At 39.9% G+C, this 18,927-nt stretch overlaps 2 protein-coding genes across 4 annotated transcripts; one reads left to right on the forward strand and one right to left on the reverse strand.

Annotated features, from left to right (window-relative positions):
- The first annotated feature begins 309 nt into the window (after positions 1–309).
- Positions 310–10,087, forward strand: LOC146976015 (putative E3 ubiquitin-protein ligase HERC6). The gene is made up of 23 exons (XM_085795540.1): positions 310–529; positions 1,249–1,408; positions 1,496–1,578; positions 1,876–2,103; positions 3,671–3,762; positions 3,850–3,977; positions 4,278–4,432; positions 4,678–4,733; positions 5,090–5,181; positions 5,286–5,345; positions 5,454–5,550; positions 5,735–5,915; positions 6,081–6,232; positions 6,446–6,565; positions 6,648–6,767; positions 6,923–7,102; positions 7,490–7,630; positions 7,766–7,932; positions 8,141–8,207; positions 8,299–8,369; positions 8,699–8,882; positions 9,630–9,732; positions 9,831–10,087. Exons 1-23 carry the CDS (start codon positions 310–312, stop codon positions 10,064–10,066), a joined length of 3,093 nt encoding a protein of 1,030 aa, XP_085651666.1. The 3' UTR covers positions 10,067–10,087.
- Positions 10,088–11,407: 1,320 nt separating this feature from the next.
- yif1b (Yip1 interacting factor homolog B (S. cerevisiae)) lies at positions 11,408–16,176 on the reverse strand. Of its 3 annotated transcripts, none has more exons than XM_085795528.1 (8): positions 15,984–16,176; positions 14,377–14,479; positions 13,931–14,060; positions 13,727–13,831; positions 13,254–13,390; positions 12,987–13,142; positions 12,726–12,819; positions 11,408–12,568 (listed from the first exon to the last, which is right to left on the reverse strand). In XM_085795528.1, the coding sequence occupies exons 1-8, from the start codon at positions 16,018–16,020 to the stop codon at positions 12,413–12,415; spliced, it is 918 nt and encodes a 305-aa protein (XP_085651654.1). In that variant the 5' UTR covers positions 16,021–16,176; the 3' UTR covers positions 11,408–12,412. The 3 variants fall into 3 exon arrangements, with proteins under 3 accessions (XP_085651654.1, XP_085651653.1, XP_085651655.1); XM_085795527.1 differs by having other exon boundaries at positions 15,975–16,171; XM_085795529.1 differs by having other exon boundaries at positions 15,999–16,035.
- Between the last annotated feature and the right edge of the window lie 2,751 nt (positions 16,177–18,927).

The raw sequence follows: 18,927 nt of genomic DNA on the forward strand, positions 1-18,927 counted from the left end.
AGACTGCTGTGGATGGCTTTGATGCTGCCTTCACGTTTCCTGGTAAACTCGTAAAATTGGGCACTTCTTTCTGTCCATACCCACCGTTGGTTGTTACTTCTCGCATAACACTCAAATAAAACTCCAAAGGCAAACTGTGTCAAATGTAGAGATAGTGTGTGACATGAACATTGTTGCAAACACACCATACACGCTGAATGAGCGGTTTACTTGATCCACGTTGTGAAAACTCCGACTACACTTGAAGGCAGCACCGGCGAAGATAAATACAGGCTCAAGTATGAAACACTCATCATTGAAGTCCGAGACATGGCGCAGCTGTATTGTTGGGGAGACAGCTCCGGTGGACAGTTCGGTCCACCGACAGCCCTCAGCCCCGTGTCCTGGACTGTCCCCGGGGTTATAACCAGCATCTGCTGCGGGGACCAGCACACTTTATTTCTCACCAGAAATAGACACGTCTTTTCCTGTGGACACAACTCACAGGGACAACTTGGACGAAAGACACCTAGAGATGGACGGACACCTGGTGAGTAAAAAGTCAGCAAGATGATGAACGTAAGAGGAAAATATTGATGTGACATTATCAGAAAGTTACCATCTTTCTGTGAGTGAAAACAGGTCAGCAAAAAAGTTAGCATACATAAATTTATCATGTGTTTTTTTTTTAATGGCTTGACAGTTTTACTTTACCGTGTCCACCGCCTAATGAGTTTATTGCATTCAGTCATTGTCATAAACGGAGACTAATCAGCTGAGTGAAGTTTCAGTTTCGTTTCACTCTTGTCAGCTCAAGACATGAAAGTTAACCAGAGGGTAACACTCATTTTATGTCAAGTTCATGTGCCTGTGAAAAACATTGGACTTTCAGCAATGTGTTGCATCCACGGCTTGGATAGGATCGCTATTTTTTCTTATAGTTAGTTTAATAAACTGCAAATTATAAACAGTGAGGAGGAGTTAATAAAGTAATAGTAAAGGTTGCTCTATAAGCTATTGTATTACTGGATATTCATTTTTGAGGATGTATGTGTGTAGTCCTATGCAAATACTCAGATTAAGCACAACTATGTGAGGATTGTACAGTTTTCTATCACTGTAAATAAACAGTCGACACTGCCAACAAGTTTTTATATGCAAATGGTTAGGTCTGCCTCAGTCTGTCAGATAGGCTATTTGTAAGATCATTATGATTATGTGTCATGTGTGTTTCTATGTGTGAATCTGAATCGGTCATCCTGTTGTCAGGTCGTGTGGAGGGGCTTGGTGACGTGGTGATGATAGCTTGCGGTCCGGACCACTGTTTGGCCGTGTGTGCATCTGGAAGCGTGTTCTCCTGGGGGGCCAGAGAGGACGGACAACTGGGGATGTTACCGGATTCACTGGCGGGCAACATATTCAGACCAAGGCAAGATCTCAGTCTCTAGAGTAGTAAATCAGTTTACACATTTACAATAAAAGTGCAAAGCTCTTTGACTGACAAATCAACTTGCAGTCAGGTGCCCATACCACTGCCAGGAGGCCTACAAGTGATTCAGGTTGCCTGTGGAAACTCCCATTCTCTGGCGCTGACTAAAGGTAAGACACTGAACACACTGATGACATCATCGTGTCTTTGTGCCAACTCCAGGTTCACAGCTTGTAAAGTTTCATGATGTTTAATGTAATAATGATTTATGTTTATTTTCATGTCACTGTGTCAAATCCTGTCTTCCAGTTCCCTGCAGATATAGTAAAGTAATAATAAAGTTAATTTCTCACTAGGGCAGCTTCAGTCAACATTCAGATTGCAGACCCCCAGGGCACATTCAGAGGACTGCAAGGGATGTTTACGTTCAATAAAACCATATTTTCTGCACTTTTTCCACTTTACAGGAGGAGATGTCTTCTCATGGGGTTTGAACAGTCATGGTCAGCTGGGTTTGGGCAAGAAGGTGTCTTTGCAGTACACACCTGTGCTAGTGTGCGCCCTGTCTGGCGTGGCAGTGACCCATATAGCAGCTGGAGCGACCCATTCTCTGTTCCTCACACTCCCAGGCTTTGTGTACTGCTGTGGGGCCAATAAATATGGCCAGCTGGGACTCAACAGGGTGGATGAGAATGGTACAAAAAGTTACCTTAACTCAGTCACGCACTCATTCACATTAGCAGATTTAACATAGAGGAAATATTGTAATACAAACAAAAAGTAATTCAAAAAGAACCCACACTATTGCCACCATATACCCTGCACTTCAGGAGAAAAATGTCTCACTGTTAAAGCAGAAGTAAGCGATCCGGTCGTTTTCGCTAATGCTGCGTTCCAGGCAGGCTTTTGAAATCGTAAATTACAGCTTCAAGTCACAACTTACGACTTTGTAGCGTTTCAGGCAACCCACTCGTGTTTTTCCGACCTGTTTTATCGGTGAAAGTCACTATAACGGCCACTCGTAACTTCCGACCTGTGAACTCGTACCAGATCAAACTGATACAACTTCACAGGTCGGAGTTACGAGTTTCCTTGAACGCACCATTACAGTCCTCGTCCCTACGTCGCCACATTCACGGCGTCCCTTGGCTGCACACACAGCCCTGCATGCCGTTCTCTCTCCTCATTGGATAAAAACTGTAGGATACGATAAATGTTTTCTCCTCGGCTCAGAGCAGAGCAGAATGACTGAGAGACCCGTGTTTCAGTTCAAACACTCTATGTAAGTGATTGCTGTCGGAAGATATAACTATTTAAGACTTATATTAAAGCAGATATCAGTGGCACGGCCGTTTCGGCTAATGCTGTGTTCAAGGCAGGCTTTTGAAACCGTAAGTTACAGCTTCAAGTCACAACTACGACTTGGTAGCGTTCCAGGTAACCCGTAGCTCGTGTTTTTACCGTCCTGTTGTCTGTGAAAGTTCCCTATAACGGCCACTCGTAACTTCCGACCCGTGAACTCGTACCAGATCGAACTGGTATGACTTCACAGGAAGGAAAAACACAAAGTACGAGTTTCCTTGAACGCACCATGAGTTAGCAGCCCCCGCCCTTGTCAGGCATCAATTGGTCCTCGTGCTACGTCACCACATTCACGCGCATCCCTTGGCTGCACACACAGCCCTTCATGCCGTTCTCTCCCCTCATTGGATAACACTTGTATCCCACAAGGAAAATTTTCTCCTCGGGTTACAGCAGAGCAGAGTGACGGAGAGACTCGTGTTTAGGCTGAAATACTTCATGTAAGTGATTGCTGACGGAAAATAGGACTATTTAGGACTTATATTAACAAAAACATTCCACTGATATCTGCTTTAACACAAATATATCACTTACTTCTGCTTTAAGTACATGTTATTTCTATCCCGGTAGAAAGAAATACTTATCGCCATGTTAGAAAAATAAACTTCATAAAATTGAAAATAAAATAAAAGCAAATAGTATCAATGTGCAAATCTAAGTGAAATACAAAAGTTTATTTTGGTTTCTAGTCTTTATTTATTTTTTTATCAGTAGAAAAGAAAATATATTTTCCTACTTAGGGTATAAATAATTTTACATCTGATGGGCTATTTTCTATTATTTTATGAACTACCAAGTTAATTCAAGTTTTAAAATGTATTTTATTTGGTCTACCCTTTTTTTTTTTTTTTTACATGTCATTGTCAATTTGATAAAAAACATTTTTTCCATCATCAACAGGCAGGTTTAACATCTGTATGGTGCCGGCCCTCAGTCCTCTCGGTGTCTCCTCCATGACCTGTGGACAGGCTCACACTGCTGTGTTAACAAAGGTACAACACTGATTAATTATCACATTGCGAAGAGGATCAGTGTGAGGTATTTCCTCTTGTGACGTTGTGTGGTGCTGTGATTTCCAGGATGGTAAGGTTTTCACTTTTGGAGACGGAAGCCTTGGTCAGCTCGGTCACAACTCCACCGCTAATGAACTGAAACCTAGACTGGTCGACGGTCTGGACGGACCGGCCACTCAGATTGCATGTGGCAGGTAAAAATGATCACACACACACATTTATTTGTATAGCACTTCTCACAGAGAAAACTCACAAAGTGAGAAATACAGAACAATGAATACATACATGCAATGACACAAAAGTAAAACAGCAGCAGCTGTTGCGGAACTAAATCACAGCAGAACTAAATGAACTGCATTTGATCTAAGACAGTGTAATTAATTTTGAGAGACTTTAACTAACTTTAACTAAGTATTAGTAAAACGGGTAATCTACCATTACTGTGTAGATTATGTCATATCAGGATTCTTAGCAAAGTCCTAATTGTTTCCCAGGTCTCACACTCTGGTTTTGGGTTCCTCTGGCCAGCTGTGGGCTTTTGGCAATGGGGCCAAAGGTCAAATTGGCACTGGATGCACAGAGAACAGTCTGAGTCCCACTCTGGTTCAATTTCCATGGTCTGTTGATGACGCAGCAACCGTTCCCAGTGGTATGTACTGTATATGGACACTTCGGTATTGAGTAGATTCTAATGAGCCATGTGTGGATCTGTCGACCCAGGAGATGCACCAAGTAATGGAAAAAGAAGTTTAATCAATTGTAGTAACAAAGCAGTTGGCAGTAAATGATTGAATATTGATGGACGTCAATAGCATATGCTTTATATTAGATACTTAAAGATTAGAATATTTATCTCTAAATCAGATTGTATTGTTTTTTTATTTGTTGAAGCAGATTTGAAAATCACAGCTGGGTGGAATACAAACTTCATTTACTCCTCACCTGCACAGGTAATGTATGAAACTAAAGCCGTTTTCCCATTAAAATTAGCGGCTTGACCCGGGTCTGGTGTTCCCACTGCAAGTCGATCGGAGCCGAGCCGATAAAGGCGATTTTCTCGGTGCGCCTTTCCCACTGCCACCAAAAGCCGATTGTTAGCGGGTTTAAACGGGTTTTTTGACCAGTGGGAAAGGGGTATAAGTAAAGACTGGTTACTGGTTTACTGATAACATTGTTTGGACATGTGTGGACTGATATCCATGTGTTCCCTGTGCATCACAAGATGTTGCATTGAATTTTCAGTGTATTTTATCATGTGTATTAAGATGACTGCCTTGAAACTTGGGTCTGATTTGTTTCCTTGAAGACAGTGGATCGAGGACAGATAACTGGGCGGCTTGATGAGACAAAACTGCAGAGCTGGCTGTCAATGACACATGGAAATGCAAAGGCAAAGAAGTAATTTTTTCAATTATGTATTTTTGGATAGGAATTATTTATCTCATATTCAGGAACTGTCTTTTTTTGGGCTCTCCCAAAACTTTTCTCTCTTTGTGCAACAGAGAAATATCCTTGATGTTTCTGACGGGTTCCAGTCTTGTTGCAAGTTTCACAAAAGCCAAGTAAGTCGTCTGTCTATCGGCTGCTGTTTTCTTTGATGTTTGAGTAGTAAAATCAGTGCTAATGATCAGCTGAGAGAGGTATGTTTTAGAATTTGCTTTTGTTTTCAGTGGCTATCCAATGGAAGAGGGTTCCCTTTCTGTGGACCTCGAGGCTGCTGACCGAGCTTTTGACCAGCTGCTGACAAAACCATGGATCAAAGAATCAGTTAAGAAATCCTCAAAATGATTTTTTTTCCACACATAATTGTTTTCTGTGTGTCCTGCTTGTGGCAAGTTGACTGAATGAGTAAACCTCTCCTGTTATATGCAGTCTGTGTCTACAAGGCTCTTTGGGCATGGACATTTTGTTCAGTAGCCCCTGCTGTAAATCATGTCTATATTACACACAGATAACGCTCCAGCTCCATATTGATTTGCTTGTTGAATCAATGACTGTCCTGAAATCTGCGGAGGTCCTGCTTATTCTGCTGACGTGCCCCCTTCTTCAAGAGGACGCCAATGTCATGAAGCAGGCGTTGGGTCTGGCAGTCATTCTTGGAAATCTGAACGAGAGAGCTCTGAAGTCACTAAGTAAGCTAAGTAAACAACCACAGCTAGTTTGCTTTTCTTTTTTTTCTTGACCAAAATAAAATATTTTTTACTTCTAAAATAATTTTCATGGAGCCTTTTCAAACCACATCTTGAAATGAACAGTACATCATGAATAACACACTATGCTTTTTTTTTTTTCTGTAGAAGCCTGGTGGTCTTCCCTGACCCCCTCCATACTGAGAAAACACATCATGGTCTTCAAGAATGCCCTGGCCTTCATGCTCCGAAATGGCCTCCTGGCAACTCACAACAGAGGAGTCAAATTGCTGCTGGAAGCCCTCAAACTTCTTTACAAGGTCAGTCTGTTGTGTTTATGTCAACCATCAGTGGCTTTAGTACTGTACTTTTTAAAGATAAGATTAGACAACATTATATTATATTACAGTTACCAGAGCTGAGAAAACTGTTATTGGCACTATAAGAGATGTCTATAAAGTAACAACATTTATTTCTTCATACATTATTACATCAAAAATATTATTTCTGTTAATACATGTGTTTGTTTACAGGCAAACAAAGCAGGAAGGTCCTACAAAGTCCCACTGAGCACATTTTACGTTGAGGAAATCAATGGTAGTGTGCAGCCACTCTACGACGTCACTTTATGGTGGCAGTTTTCTCAAGTGGAGGTAAAATCACTTAGGGTAACATCTCAGTGTTTGTCCATTTCTCTTGATAAGCATTCCATTTTAATTTTAGACTGCTTATTAGCAAAATAATCTCTTCTTTTCTTTAAGGATGATGACTCCTGCCATCTTCTGCCGTTACCCATTCCTGTTCACTCTGGTTCAAAAGGTGGCCGTCTTTAACATCCATGCATACATATCGAAGGTACAGTAAAATATTAAAGCCCTAGATCATTTTACTGAAGGTCTACATTAACTATAAAGTGTACATTAGTTTTAAAGATGTCATGTATAGTTGCATTGAAACTGTTTTCCATGTGATGGGAGATCTCCTTATAAAGAAGAGTTTTGTCATCACAGGAGACGCATCATTTCATTCATAATCTGGCTTTGTGTTGGCCTGATCAAGCTCTGGTCAACCCTCTGGACTCGCCTCCCGCCCCGATCTTCCAGCTAACCCTGAGACGGACACACCTCATCGAGGACACCTTCAGACAGCTCGGTGCAGCCGACCATGGTGCCTTCAAAAAGGAGCTTGTGGTAAACATGCTGTCAAAAATGTTGTCAGCTTTAGTGTTTGGGGACTAAATCTGGTGACTTTGGTCTCCAGGGAAAGTGCTACAGCCGACTCACAAGAGACAAAAACAGTTGTGGCAGCAGAGGCCAAGATATTCTTAGGTTTTTGCCCACTGTAGAATAACAATGCTGGATCCTACATTTCCCATAATGCAACTTGTAAGTCTAGTCTTTAGGATAGGGTGCTTCTAGTTTTTTATTTTTTTTATGTACATAAGATAGTAATGGGAGTGAAATAATTTAAGATAAGATGCAAAGGAGATTCAAATTTGACACAGCAGCATAACAGGAAAAAGCTGAAAGCTGATCAGTAAATCATTTGTTTAAAAATAATTATTCTTTTCTCCTTAGGTGCAGTTTGTGGATGAGAGAAAGGTGATGAACGTCCACAAAAGGGACTTCTTCCTCCATGTTTTTGATGAGCTCGTGGCACCAGAGTCTGAAATGTTCATGTACAACGAGAAGAAGACTCTACTCTGGTTCCCTCCCAGTGTAAGACCATTAACTGTTTGCACATCCTAATCCTTTGGTTAAAGCCAGTACAAAAACTGTCTTTGTACATTCATTTAGCATTGTTTTATATAAACTTTGACAACTTGTGAATTTACACATGCACTTGCCAAACAGCCAAGAGTGGAAGAGAAGAATTACTTCCTGTTCGGTGTTCTGTGTGGCCTGGCTCTTTACAACCACAACGTTGTCCACCTGCCCTTCCCACTGGTTCTCTTCAAGAAGCTCGTCAGGGTCAAACCCTCAATGGACGACATGAAGGAGTTTGACCCTGTTATGGCAGAGTAAGATATTTTTTTAATGCAAAACTGAATGGCTTTAGTTGAAAAACAAAATCATTTAAAATCACAAACACTTTATGTCATACACACACTAAACACCAGTACATTCTCTAACTTTACAGCCGTGATTCAAAACGCTTGATATTCATTGTTTACAGGTCATGACTATGGTTTATATTGTAGTCTTCTTCAATGTTGTCTGTGCCTTCAGGTCCTGGCGGTGCATGTTGGATGACTACACTCCTGATGTTGTCAGTGAACTGGAAATTCCTTACACAGTATGTTAAAAAAATCACTGTTAAACTAACGGCTAGCGATATTTAGTTCACAGATTGTTTCAGTCTAAGTGTGATTATTATTTAAATACAGGGAAACTGGGGTGGTGAGGATGTTGAGCTTGATCCAAGAGAAGCCGGAAAACTGGTCACAGGCTCAAACAGGTTTGTTTATCCTGGAATTTCTATATGTGACAATTTGGACAGATTTACAACTTAAATATTTGTGTAATGGCTCATCAATATCCAGCCTCCCAAATGTACAAATAAACCGTCCTTTGCTGCCATCTAGCAGTTGAAGTAGGTGTGTGATGTGTGACCACTTATGAACCACTGGCTAGGATCATTTGGATGTAAAGATTAGAAAAAAAAAACAAAAGAAATAATGATAAACATCACCAACTTAACTACGTGTTATAGTAAAAACAATTTGCACAGCTTCTCAGGACAGTGTCAGCATTTGATGTTGTGCCTTCATTTCTCTTTGTTCATAGGAGAGAGTACGTAGCTGCTTTCGTCAACCATGCCTTCAACAAGTCAGTGGAGGGTGTGTTTGAGGCGTTCAAGAGAGGCTTTTTCAAAGTGTGCGAGATGAACGTGGTGGATTTCTTCCAGCCGGAGGAGTTGCAGGCGGTGATGGTGGGGCAAGAAAACTACGACTGGGAGGTGTTCAAGCAGGTCTGTTGATAATCACCAGACTGCATTTGAGTCTTGAGGAGGGTTGGGAATGTAGTAAAGACAAACAAATTCATAATGTTTCATGTTTCACAATTGGATATTAAGAAATACATCTGGACAAACAAAACAAGATTAATCTGCCATTTTTCATGTCCATTACCTTCAGAATATATATATACAGTATATATATATACATTACATCACTTACTGGGGTTAGAGACATGAAACTTGAGAGTTGGAAGATATGCCGTGAGCAGGAACTATTTAAAGTTCAAAGACGTCATCCAGGACTTGTAAGACTTGCGAGTCAGCTCCCAAATAGCGGCCAGCCCCATATGACAAATAACCCTTTATCAGTTCCACTGTCCGTCTATGCATTCTGTTTTCATGTGCAGGTTTGTTAACAGAACAGCTTTGATTGCAATATTACTGGTAATTAAAGATAAGATAAGATAATCCTTTATTTGTCCCACGGTGTCCAGGTTGTCCAGATTATGTTGTGGACTTCAAGGCTTTCAAGGTTTCTAAGTGTGGACTGAAGTGATTTAAAAACAGTTCCCCTCCACAGCACCATTAATACACAATTAAGCTTTGACGGAGAAAATAGGGATGATTTAAAGATGCCTGTCTATAGCACATTTCAAGTCTTTATGAACCAAAATGAACTAAAGTCAGTGGTTAAATCAGTACATTAAAGCTGTTGTTGGGTTTCTCTTTAGATGTGGTAATGTGTTTTTTTCCAAACAGAACACAGTTTATGAAGGAGACTACCACGCTGAGCATCCAAACATCATGATCTTCTGGGAGGCGTTTGAGAATCTGACAGCAGAGGAAAAGAAAAAATTCTTTCGTATGTATCTTACATAATTGTGCTTAATATCATTCACATTATTAACTTCACCAAATGATTCTCCATTATCTCTAAATGATGAACGCCGCTGTCTCCAGTGTTCCTCACAGGCTGCGACCGGGTGCCCTTCCAGGGTATGCAGAGCATCACGATGACAGTCGCTGTCTTACCCGACGCCACAGAACGCCATTTGCCAGAATCCCTAACCTGCCATTGTCTTTTACTGCTGCCCATGTACCAGAGATACCCAGTGGACAGGACGATGCAGACCAGGCTGCGTCAGGCCATTAATCACAACAGAGGCTTCTGGAAAAAAGACGACACTAGAGGCTGAAGTGAAAGTACCTTCTAAAAAGTATCTGGCTTTCAGTTAGCTTTTTTGTGTTGCTACAGTATGTGCTGCTGTTTTATATCCATATAAGAAGTTGTATTTTGAGATCCTTGGTACTGTTATTAACCATGTTAGAACTCAGTAGAAGTAGCGCAGTAGTGGTCATTTAGTTGGGTGAAAAACTGGGCAGTTGTACAATGTAGTTGCCATTAAAATCCTGTTCATGTTCTTAATGCTAGCACATGTTAAATGTTACTCCCAGTGTTTCCATAGATTCATTTTGTTTTGGTGTGTTACAAATAAAAAATTGTCGGAAACACTGAAAAGAATTTATTATTAAAATCTGACCAGCTCTATACATGGGCCAAGCACATTCTGTAAAAATCACTTGCACTAACCACAAAGATTATGTGAAGGAAATGATGGACCAAAACCAAAAGTAAGATCAGCAGTTCAACACTGCTTTGCATCACGGCTACACCTCATTATGCTACTTGCTACTACTCACTTTTTATCATAACATTTAAATTAGCATTAAGACTTTGTTCATGTTCATTCTTTTTTTCTGCTATGTATGCTTTGACAACCAAACAATAAATGTTGTCTGTTTAAATGTTCTTTTGTGAAGTGCAGGATTTAAAACACACACGCCACACAGACCATCTTATATTAACCAACAGGGCCCAGTTGTTTCCTGAAATATTTAATTTCTTACCAAAGAGACAACTAAGGAAACTACCTTTCATGAAATCAATGTAGGTAAGATTGGAATTTAAAATGGATGATTTAATGAAAATGATATAAAATGAATCAAGGTCTCACAATGCCCATGTGAGATTAAATGTAAGTGTTTTTTTAAAGTCTATAATTGTGTGACCAAATGCAATACAAATTTAGCTGCAACAGTTTGCTTGAAACAAACAAGATCACACGCTTAACATTTATGAGCACAAAGCACTCAACTCACACTTAAATGCCTCTGTAAGTCAGTTTTTATTCATCAGTGATCATATGGTTTCAGTGGCTGAATGTCTTCAGCACATTAACAGTCAGGGCTCGGATCCACTCATTAATTACTTTTAAAAAATTATTTTCTTAATAGAATCAGTCGTTCTGAGATGAACAGTTCTTATTTGAATGAGCACTTGATTAAACTTTTTTTTAAATTATTATTGGCACATCAGTAAACCGAGAAGCATTTTTAGCATTGATCAATAACAAGTTTCATTTGAGAAGAATGACAAAAGAAGATCCTGAATTTTGAAATGTTTCCTGAATGAACTGAAATGACTGTGTATCCTACCCTGTTTGGAGTTAACATTAGTTTCATAAATAAAAGCATAGACAGCACATTTCATAGTGACACTGGATGATTCACAAGCACATGAAAGCACAAAAGCGCATTAAAATATTTCAAGTATCTCAAAGAGGCTAAAACAGTTTTCACAGAACAGACCATCTCTTCTCTTCCCTTTCTTTATTCCACATGACTTTCAATATGAAAAGCAGAAAATAATTTACTCGGTTTTTAAAGGATATCAAAAGCTGTCTCATCGTGAGGTCTACGCCTTATTGTCACTGTAGCTTCTGATATTTCTGGTGAAGAGTTCTCAGGCAGCAAAGCTCATACAAAAGATGAAAAAAACAGATAAAATGGAGGTTATGCTACTCCTTCACTTACAGACCTATGTAAGATGATCCCTGTTACCAGATCCAACATTGACAACAATGGTGTGGGACCTTTCTCAGATCACAAAAAGAAGTCATTCCAGTCGAAAAACATCCAAGCAGAGCCACTTGATCACTTAGAAACCTGGATTTCAGCTCTGTGTTTACACATTAAGTGGACGGCTTGTGTGAGGTTAGTGTGCTTTTCCTTCTGGCGGCTCAGAAACATCACTTGTGAGATATCAGACGAACAATAATACTTCTGCTATACACAAACATATGTACTTAAATATTCCTAAAAAAGATAATTAACAAATAATTACACTTTATAGAAAAAAACAACAACTTAAAGCCACTTACTCATGCTACAAACGTTGAAAAAGACAAAAAAAAGAAAGAAAAGGCATTACTAATGACATGGGGCTGTGCTGTGACAGAGAGAGAGCATTAAAGCCTCACAACTTCTTGTAGACGTCTTGTAGCATGTGTTGTTTTGGTCCATGCATACACGGACTGAGTCTTGTGAATGTGTTGTTCTGTCTTAACGTCTGGGATATCCAGACGACTGTTGTGTGCTTTATCCAGTCCAGTTTCCTTGATGTGTGTTTTTTTTTTTTTTCTATATTTCATTTTGCGATGGCATTTAGATAGCCAAGTCCGTGAGTGTGTGTGTTCTGAGTTTTATCTGATGAGGTGGTATGTGAGCCAGTACATGAAGATGGGCTGTGCCCCTGCTATGGACATGGTGAGGTACATCCTCAGCTGATTTCTGGCTCCTCTCACCAACCTCCCCTCCGCTGCCGCCTCGGATAAAAGCTTCAGACGCAGAGTGCGGATCTGAGGGGAGAAAGTATTCTTAGTTAAGATGTCAAGCAAGCAAGACACATGCAAACATGACCATCAGTCAATAGTATACAGTATATCGTACCTCTGGGATTTCTGGATGTAGCTGACTAATTAACTCTTTATCAGCTGATAAAGCTTCTCTACTCACCATAAAGACAAAGATGGCTGCACAGCACCACAGTAGAGAGAGATAATACGCTGGTTTCCCAAACATCAGGCCGGATACTACACCCACAATCATCCTGAAGATCAGACACACAGTCACAGGTCAGGTATGACAGCCAAAGCAATCTCTTAGCATTGTTCAAAGAAAACTGATTAAACAACTGAGAAAAATGAGGAAATACAGCACTGGATGAGTCATGATGGAAATGTAAACACAAAACTGAAAAGATGAGGTCACACATACCCAACATATTTGTAGCCAGAAAATGCCAGCAAGTCTATGGTGGTGAGGTCTGTGTTTACGGTCACAAGGTAGAGAGAGAGCAGTACTGCCAGGACTTCCATTATTAACCACACCAATGCTGAGCTGGCCTGAACTCCCAGCAGCTCTGGGGAAAACCTGACGGGTGCACAACAGTACATGCATGAATATAGAATGAACTGTGTAGTCTGTCATCGTGTGAGGTGGACATCTTCCTGGCAAAGAGATATGCTGTGTGCGTGTACTGACCTGTTCTGTGTGCCGAGGGCCAGCCCAGCCACCAGGACGTACGTGATGAAGCCCATGGCAGGAATGTAAAGATCGGGAGCGTTCACATCAAAGCGTGGAGCCACAGGAGTGTCCTGCTGGTAGCTCACCTCCCAGTTCTATAAAACATATGATTACATTTAAAAGTCTTAATTCAGGGACTGGAGGTGTGTAGTACTACACAGGTAAATACATAAATATTTTATCTACAGTATAAAAAATATTAAGTTCACATATCAATAAAAGATCCACAGAATTATAACTTGTTAATGTGTAAATACTAAATATTCAAGACATGGAGTATAGGAGGAGTATACACAGGAGTATAACTGTAGTCCAGTTTACTTTTTCAAGGTAAAACTGAAGTGTTTTCAAATGCATGTGATCAACTTTACCTCTGCCAAGCAGCAATCCTGACAGAATAATTTAGATTGCGAAGGTGAAAGCAGACTTACCTGATGCATGTAAGGGAAAACAAGAAGGCCCAGCTTCTTCCCCACGTACACCGTGTCCACAGCAAAGTAGTATTTAAGCTTGGAAATTGGGATGAACCTGTCGAGCTGAAATGAGCAAGCACACAGCCGTACGCAGACACGTTATTATTTGCATATCTATTTGAGTATGCTATTATTCTTTTTTGTTGTTGAGGATAGTCTTACATTCTTATCCACCATTTCCCTCCCCTGTGATGCCAATGAGCTGCCATACGCCATGGCCAAGTTAGACATGGGGTCTGACAGGAGGGACTGTCCAGAAAAGCCTGCTGCTTGAGGCCCACTCGGTTGGTTCCTGCCAACATGTCAAGAAAATACATCGACTGAAAGAACATGGTGATGCATGTGCAAACCTAATAAAAACATATAATCAAATCTATTGCAAGGAGATGGTTACATGATGTTGTTATCGTATCGTTTCAAATAGTGTAATTTAATCTAAGAGAGCGTGATTTGATTGACTGACAAAAGCTGCCTGTGTTTCCTGGACCATGGCAACTTTCCACAACTGCAGGATCGATAGTGAGTCTGGATTCATGCTCGAAACTGAGCGGCTGTTTTTGTATCAACTGCTCTTGACTCAGCAATTCAATATCTGGCAAGGCTCCCACCTGTAGCCTGACTGTGATCCAGCCCCAGCTGCACTGGTATCCTCAAACAGCTGGCTGCCATCTGAGCCATCCACCGAACTGTTCCTCAGACGCATGTCAGGCTCTGGAAGACATGAGAGAATGGAAGCAGCAGATACATCAAACAAAAGGACTAAAGTAATGTGAATGTTGAATCACTTGAATTTTTTTGGCTGATGGATAAAAATAGCAGAATTAGTAAAGCAAGCAAATGCAGCACAAGTCAAGAGGAATTTAAAGAAATCAAATACATTTGTGGTTTTTACTGATAATCAGATTAAGGGACATTTGCGACCACTAAGGCAGGAATAGTGGTTACCCTGAGGATGATTGACAGCTTTTCTTTTTGGTGTCTAACCAATGTTGCATGCAATAGCCTACTGACAGACAGAATTGCCCTATGGGTTAAATAAAGTAATCTCAACTCAACTCAACTCAACTGACATTAGCCACTTTGCAGTGTGCTTAGTGTAAGTGTTTGAGTCTACTGTTCACCATAACAACACTGTGTGACTAGTGTGGAAAGACTTTGGCAATCATATAATCTCAAAACTACTTAGAAGCTCATACACAAATGACAAATTCTGTGTGTAGCCGGTCACACACTGCCCTGTGCAGGAGAAAGAGCTCTTTATAAACCAATCCTAGAGGAAGGAAATCAATTGATCACGCACTTATCACGAGAACAGATTTCATCATCCTGAGGAGCCACAGACAGTCACAGTTCAGAGTCAAGTTCCCTGTCATGCTTGACGACTCAAGTATGTCAGATATTACGTTAGATCAACACATATGAGACGCTCTTACACCTTTTAAAATACATAAAATATGAATTATAAGCTGTCCAAGTGAGTTTACAACAATAGCGTCTGCCTTGGCTCTGATAGCAGAAAGGCTGATGTCCTCGAGTCCTCAGGGCTTGTTTACATTTTGGTGGTGTAACGTTATTGCTAGTCTGCGGAGGTTCTCGTTTCATGGATCTCTGAGGTAACGTTAAGGCTAAATTAATATGAGGAGTTTAAACCATTATTGACCCGTAAAAAACACTATTCATTCTGGCTTAGAGGTATGACTCAAATATATCACATCTCACAAACCTCAGACTGAAACTGAGGAAGCTAACTTAGATCGATACGAATCTTTATAAATCACAAAAGTTTAGGTTGAGTTGTCTTGTAAAAAAAATGCCCCACTGTCACTTTACACACAAACTTCAACACAGACTGGGTAGAGAAAAGACGCCGATAAAGTAGATAGGACTACCAGGACTATCCAGTTGACCTAAATTAGCTTGTTTGTTAGCAGTGTTGACTTAGCTACGTGCTAATTAGTTGCTTTTAGGCAAGCTGTAGGCTGCTAATGCCGATTCATTTAGCTAACATATTGTTCCGCGTTGGTGGACTTTAATTGCACATTTCGGTGTCGGTGTTTTGACCAGTTGTTTACCGCTAGTGTGTGTGAGAGAGCACACCGAGTTAGCATCACGTTTCAGTTTCGTTTACGTTGCACTTGCACAAGCTAGCAGTGCGCGTGCAGCCGGCGACAGTTAAAAAGCTGATTCGAACGATGAGGTCACGTACGTAACTTACGCTGTCTGAACCCACTCTGAGTTGCAGTGTAATCCATTGGTACTGACTCAGCGCTAGCAGCGGTCGGTAGATAAAAAATAATAACAGACTCCACCTAGAAGCAGTTGGGACTAGATAGCAAGCTGCTCAGGGAAGTGGAGTCATTCATAAAATGTATACGGAAGTAAACGATTCCTACTTCTTCTTCTTGTTCCGGGTTTCATGGTAACTTGACGTCGCATTGCTGCCTCCTTCTGGAGGTAGTCTTCCTCAGAAAAGTGTGTGTTTCTTTTTAATTTGTCCTCCACACACTCCATAGACTGTAAAGGTTTTTTAACCATAGATTGTAAAAAAAAACAAAAAAAAAAAACAGGTCTTAACCATAGACTGTATAAAAAACACTTTCTTTACTAGATACCCCCCCCTCGCCTTTTCGTAACACCTTTACATTTTTCACTTACTTTTACTGTTTGTTCCTTTTCTTTGGCCATACTTTGTTTTTGGTTCTCTATTGTTTTTCCACTTCATCTAGTTTTCTCTACACTTTTTCTGAATTTGAAGATTGTGTTCATCTCTTCTGTTTTTGGTCTCTCTGCTTCTTTGTTTCCAAAAGTACCCGAATAGTATCCACGTAAATGTGATATTTTTTTCCTCTAATTTCACATTCTTTTTTTTCTTTCTTCTCTTTTATTTTTTGGGCATTTTGCCTTGAATTGACAGAACAGTTGAGATAGACAGAGAGAGGGTAAACAACATGCACCAGGGGAATAAAACCAGGGTCGCTGCAGTGAGGACTTTGGCCTAGATATAGGGCGCCCGCTCAACCCAGTGACCTATAGCCTACAACACCCCATGATCATATATTCTTGAATTAGGCTAGTTGGAGAGTTGTTTTGGATGATCTCATCTCCTCAACCCTGGTCTAACACCATAAGCACTGCAAACAGTTCTACTGCATTGTTACTCAGCCAGTGCACTTTTTGAATACATTTTTGGGTAGTCTGAACTTATAAACAAGAGACTTACCGGTATATCAGAATAAAGTCCTTGGAATGTATTTGAGTATAGACTTTACAGTAAGGTTGTTTGAAAATTGTAATTTGACAACATTAGGCTATGTTTAACTACATTCATATTTTGTGCTGTGTCAAATATTTCAACTACTTTTTGGGGATTTTTTTGTAGTTTAACTAGGCTACTCAATTTACAAACTACAATTTTGGCCAATAACACAATTTTTTTTTTTTGGTAACACTTTACAATAAGGGTCCCTTAAGTAACGTTAGTTCGTAAATTATTAAGCATTAATTAACTGTTTACAGATATATTAACAACCATTATTATGTATTACTTAGGATTAAGAAACACATTAATTAATGCAGCCTATTAGTAAGCAGTTAATTCATGTTTTCTACTCAAAATTAGTTAATAAATTATTAAGTAGCCTAATAATAAAAGTTGAATAATGTAATTAGTTATCATTATGTATGCTGTGCCTCCAAAAAGAAAATGTGCCATACAATAAAACAGATGACCTCTGCACTTCATGATCAGCATGCTAAAGAAGAGTTGAAAAGAGCTTACCAAAGAATTCACACCCACTTGTATGTCAGATAAATGTACCTGCCCAGCAAACAAAATAAGATTTTGGCAGATAAAGATCCATACATTTTCTTAGGAGACCAAAGCAGAGTGGATATTGGTGTTACATTTATCACACAGAAAGACAAATCTTCAAATGAATGCTAGTAATGGAAACTATTTACTGTAACTATCAATGTTTTTGTATACAGCTTGTTTTGCATCAGTATACTACTATCCCTTGCCTGGTATTTTGTATTTATTTAAAGGATTTTTATATAAATGTTTTTGTGTGTGCGATCTGTCTACACAGTGTTTTATTTCTCACAAGAGACGTAGAGCCCGCACACCATTCCGTTTCAGACTTTTATTATTAAAAGAACAACGTTTCGATGTGCGGGCTCTATGTCTCTCTACTGTTGCTCTATATTAAGCCCAGGACCCACAGCGATGTGCGTATAGCCAAAGCCACTTTCTTATTTTTCACAACAAACAGCACACAAAAGAAGATAAAGTGCACCGTGCAACCAGACAAAAATCAGCTTTTGAAAGTTAGTCATCCGTTTTGTATGCATGTCTAAAAGTGTCTTTCATAGCTATGAAGACGTTAAAGTAGTTTTTTCTTTTTTATGCCAAAGAACTGTTGTAGACAGATGGGAAGTGGATGCTCTGTAAAGAACTGTACATAAGAGGAGACACAGAAACACTGCAGGCAGATTAATCTCTGACAGACGGTAGCCTACTCCTGTATAATACACTTATAAAGCATAAATTTACAAATTATGATGGGGAAAGGGTTCAATACGTGTGGAAATATATAATTTCAAAATATACATTTTTTATTGTCTCCCTGTCCATGTTTTATGTTAGTTTTGACTTTATATCACTGTCTGTGCTGACATCTGGACTCCCCCTCAGGTGAAATGACCATCTCTGTTTAAGTGGACAGTAAAGTGCACAAGAAGAACCACAGATTGTTCTAACACAGCCCAGCCAAACGTACACGTGTACGTACACATGTGAGATAATGACTGTAAGCCACAAAAATATACAGTCATTATCTCACTGTCAGTTTTAAAACACACACATACAAACCAGAATGGAGACTATTTTCAGAGGGTTTTCTCATGCAGTAGTAATTTCTCCCAAGGCCAGAGACTACAATAGAGGTCTACAGTTAACAGCTTGGTGTACTGTGACACTGGCGACACATGAGTGGCTCTGGGTGAATCTGTCTGTGGTGGTTAAATCCAACAACACACAGACAAGACGCTCAAACAAGCAAAAATGGCTTGTGCATGTGTGCCTAACTGCTTCTGACCAACATCTTGTGTGTGTTCTGTAATGTGGAGTACTTTTTTTTCCATTTGTGTCAACAAGAAAA

This window comes from Trachurus japonicus, chromosome 13, assembly GCF_045865225.1.
Source record: "Trachurus japonicus isolate A0001 chromosome 13, Traja_1.0".
NCBI lineage: Eukaryota > Metazoa > Chordata > Actinopteri > Carangiformes > Carangidae > Trachurus > Trachurus japonicus.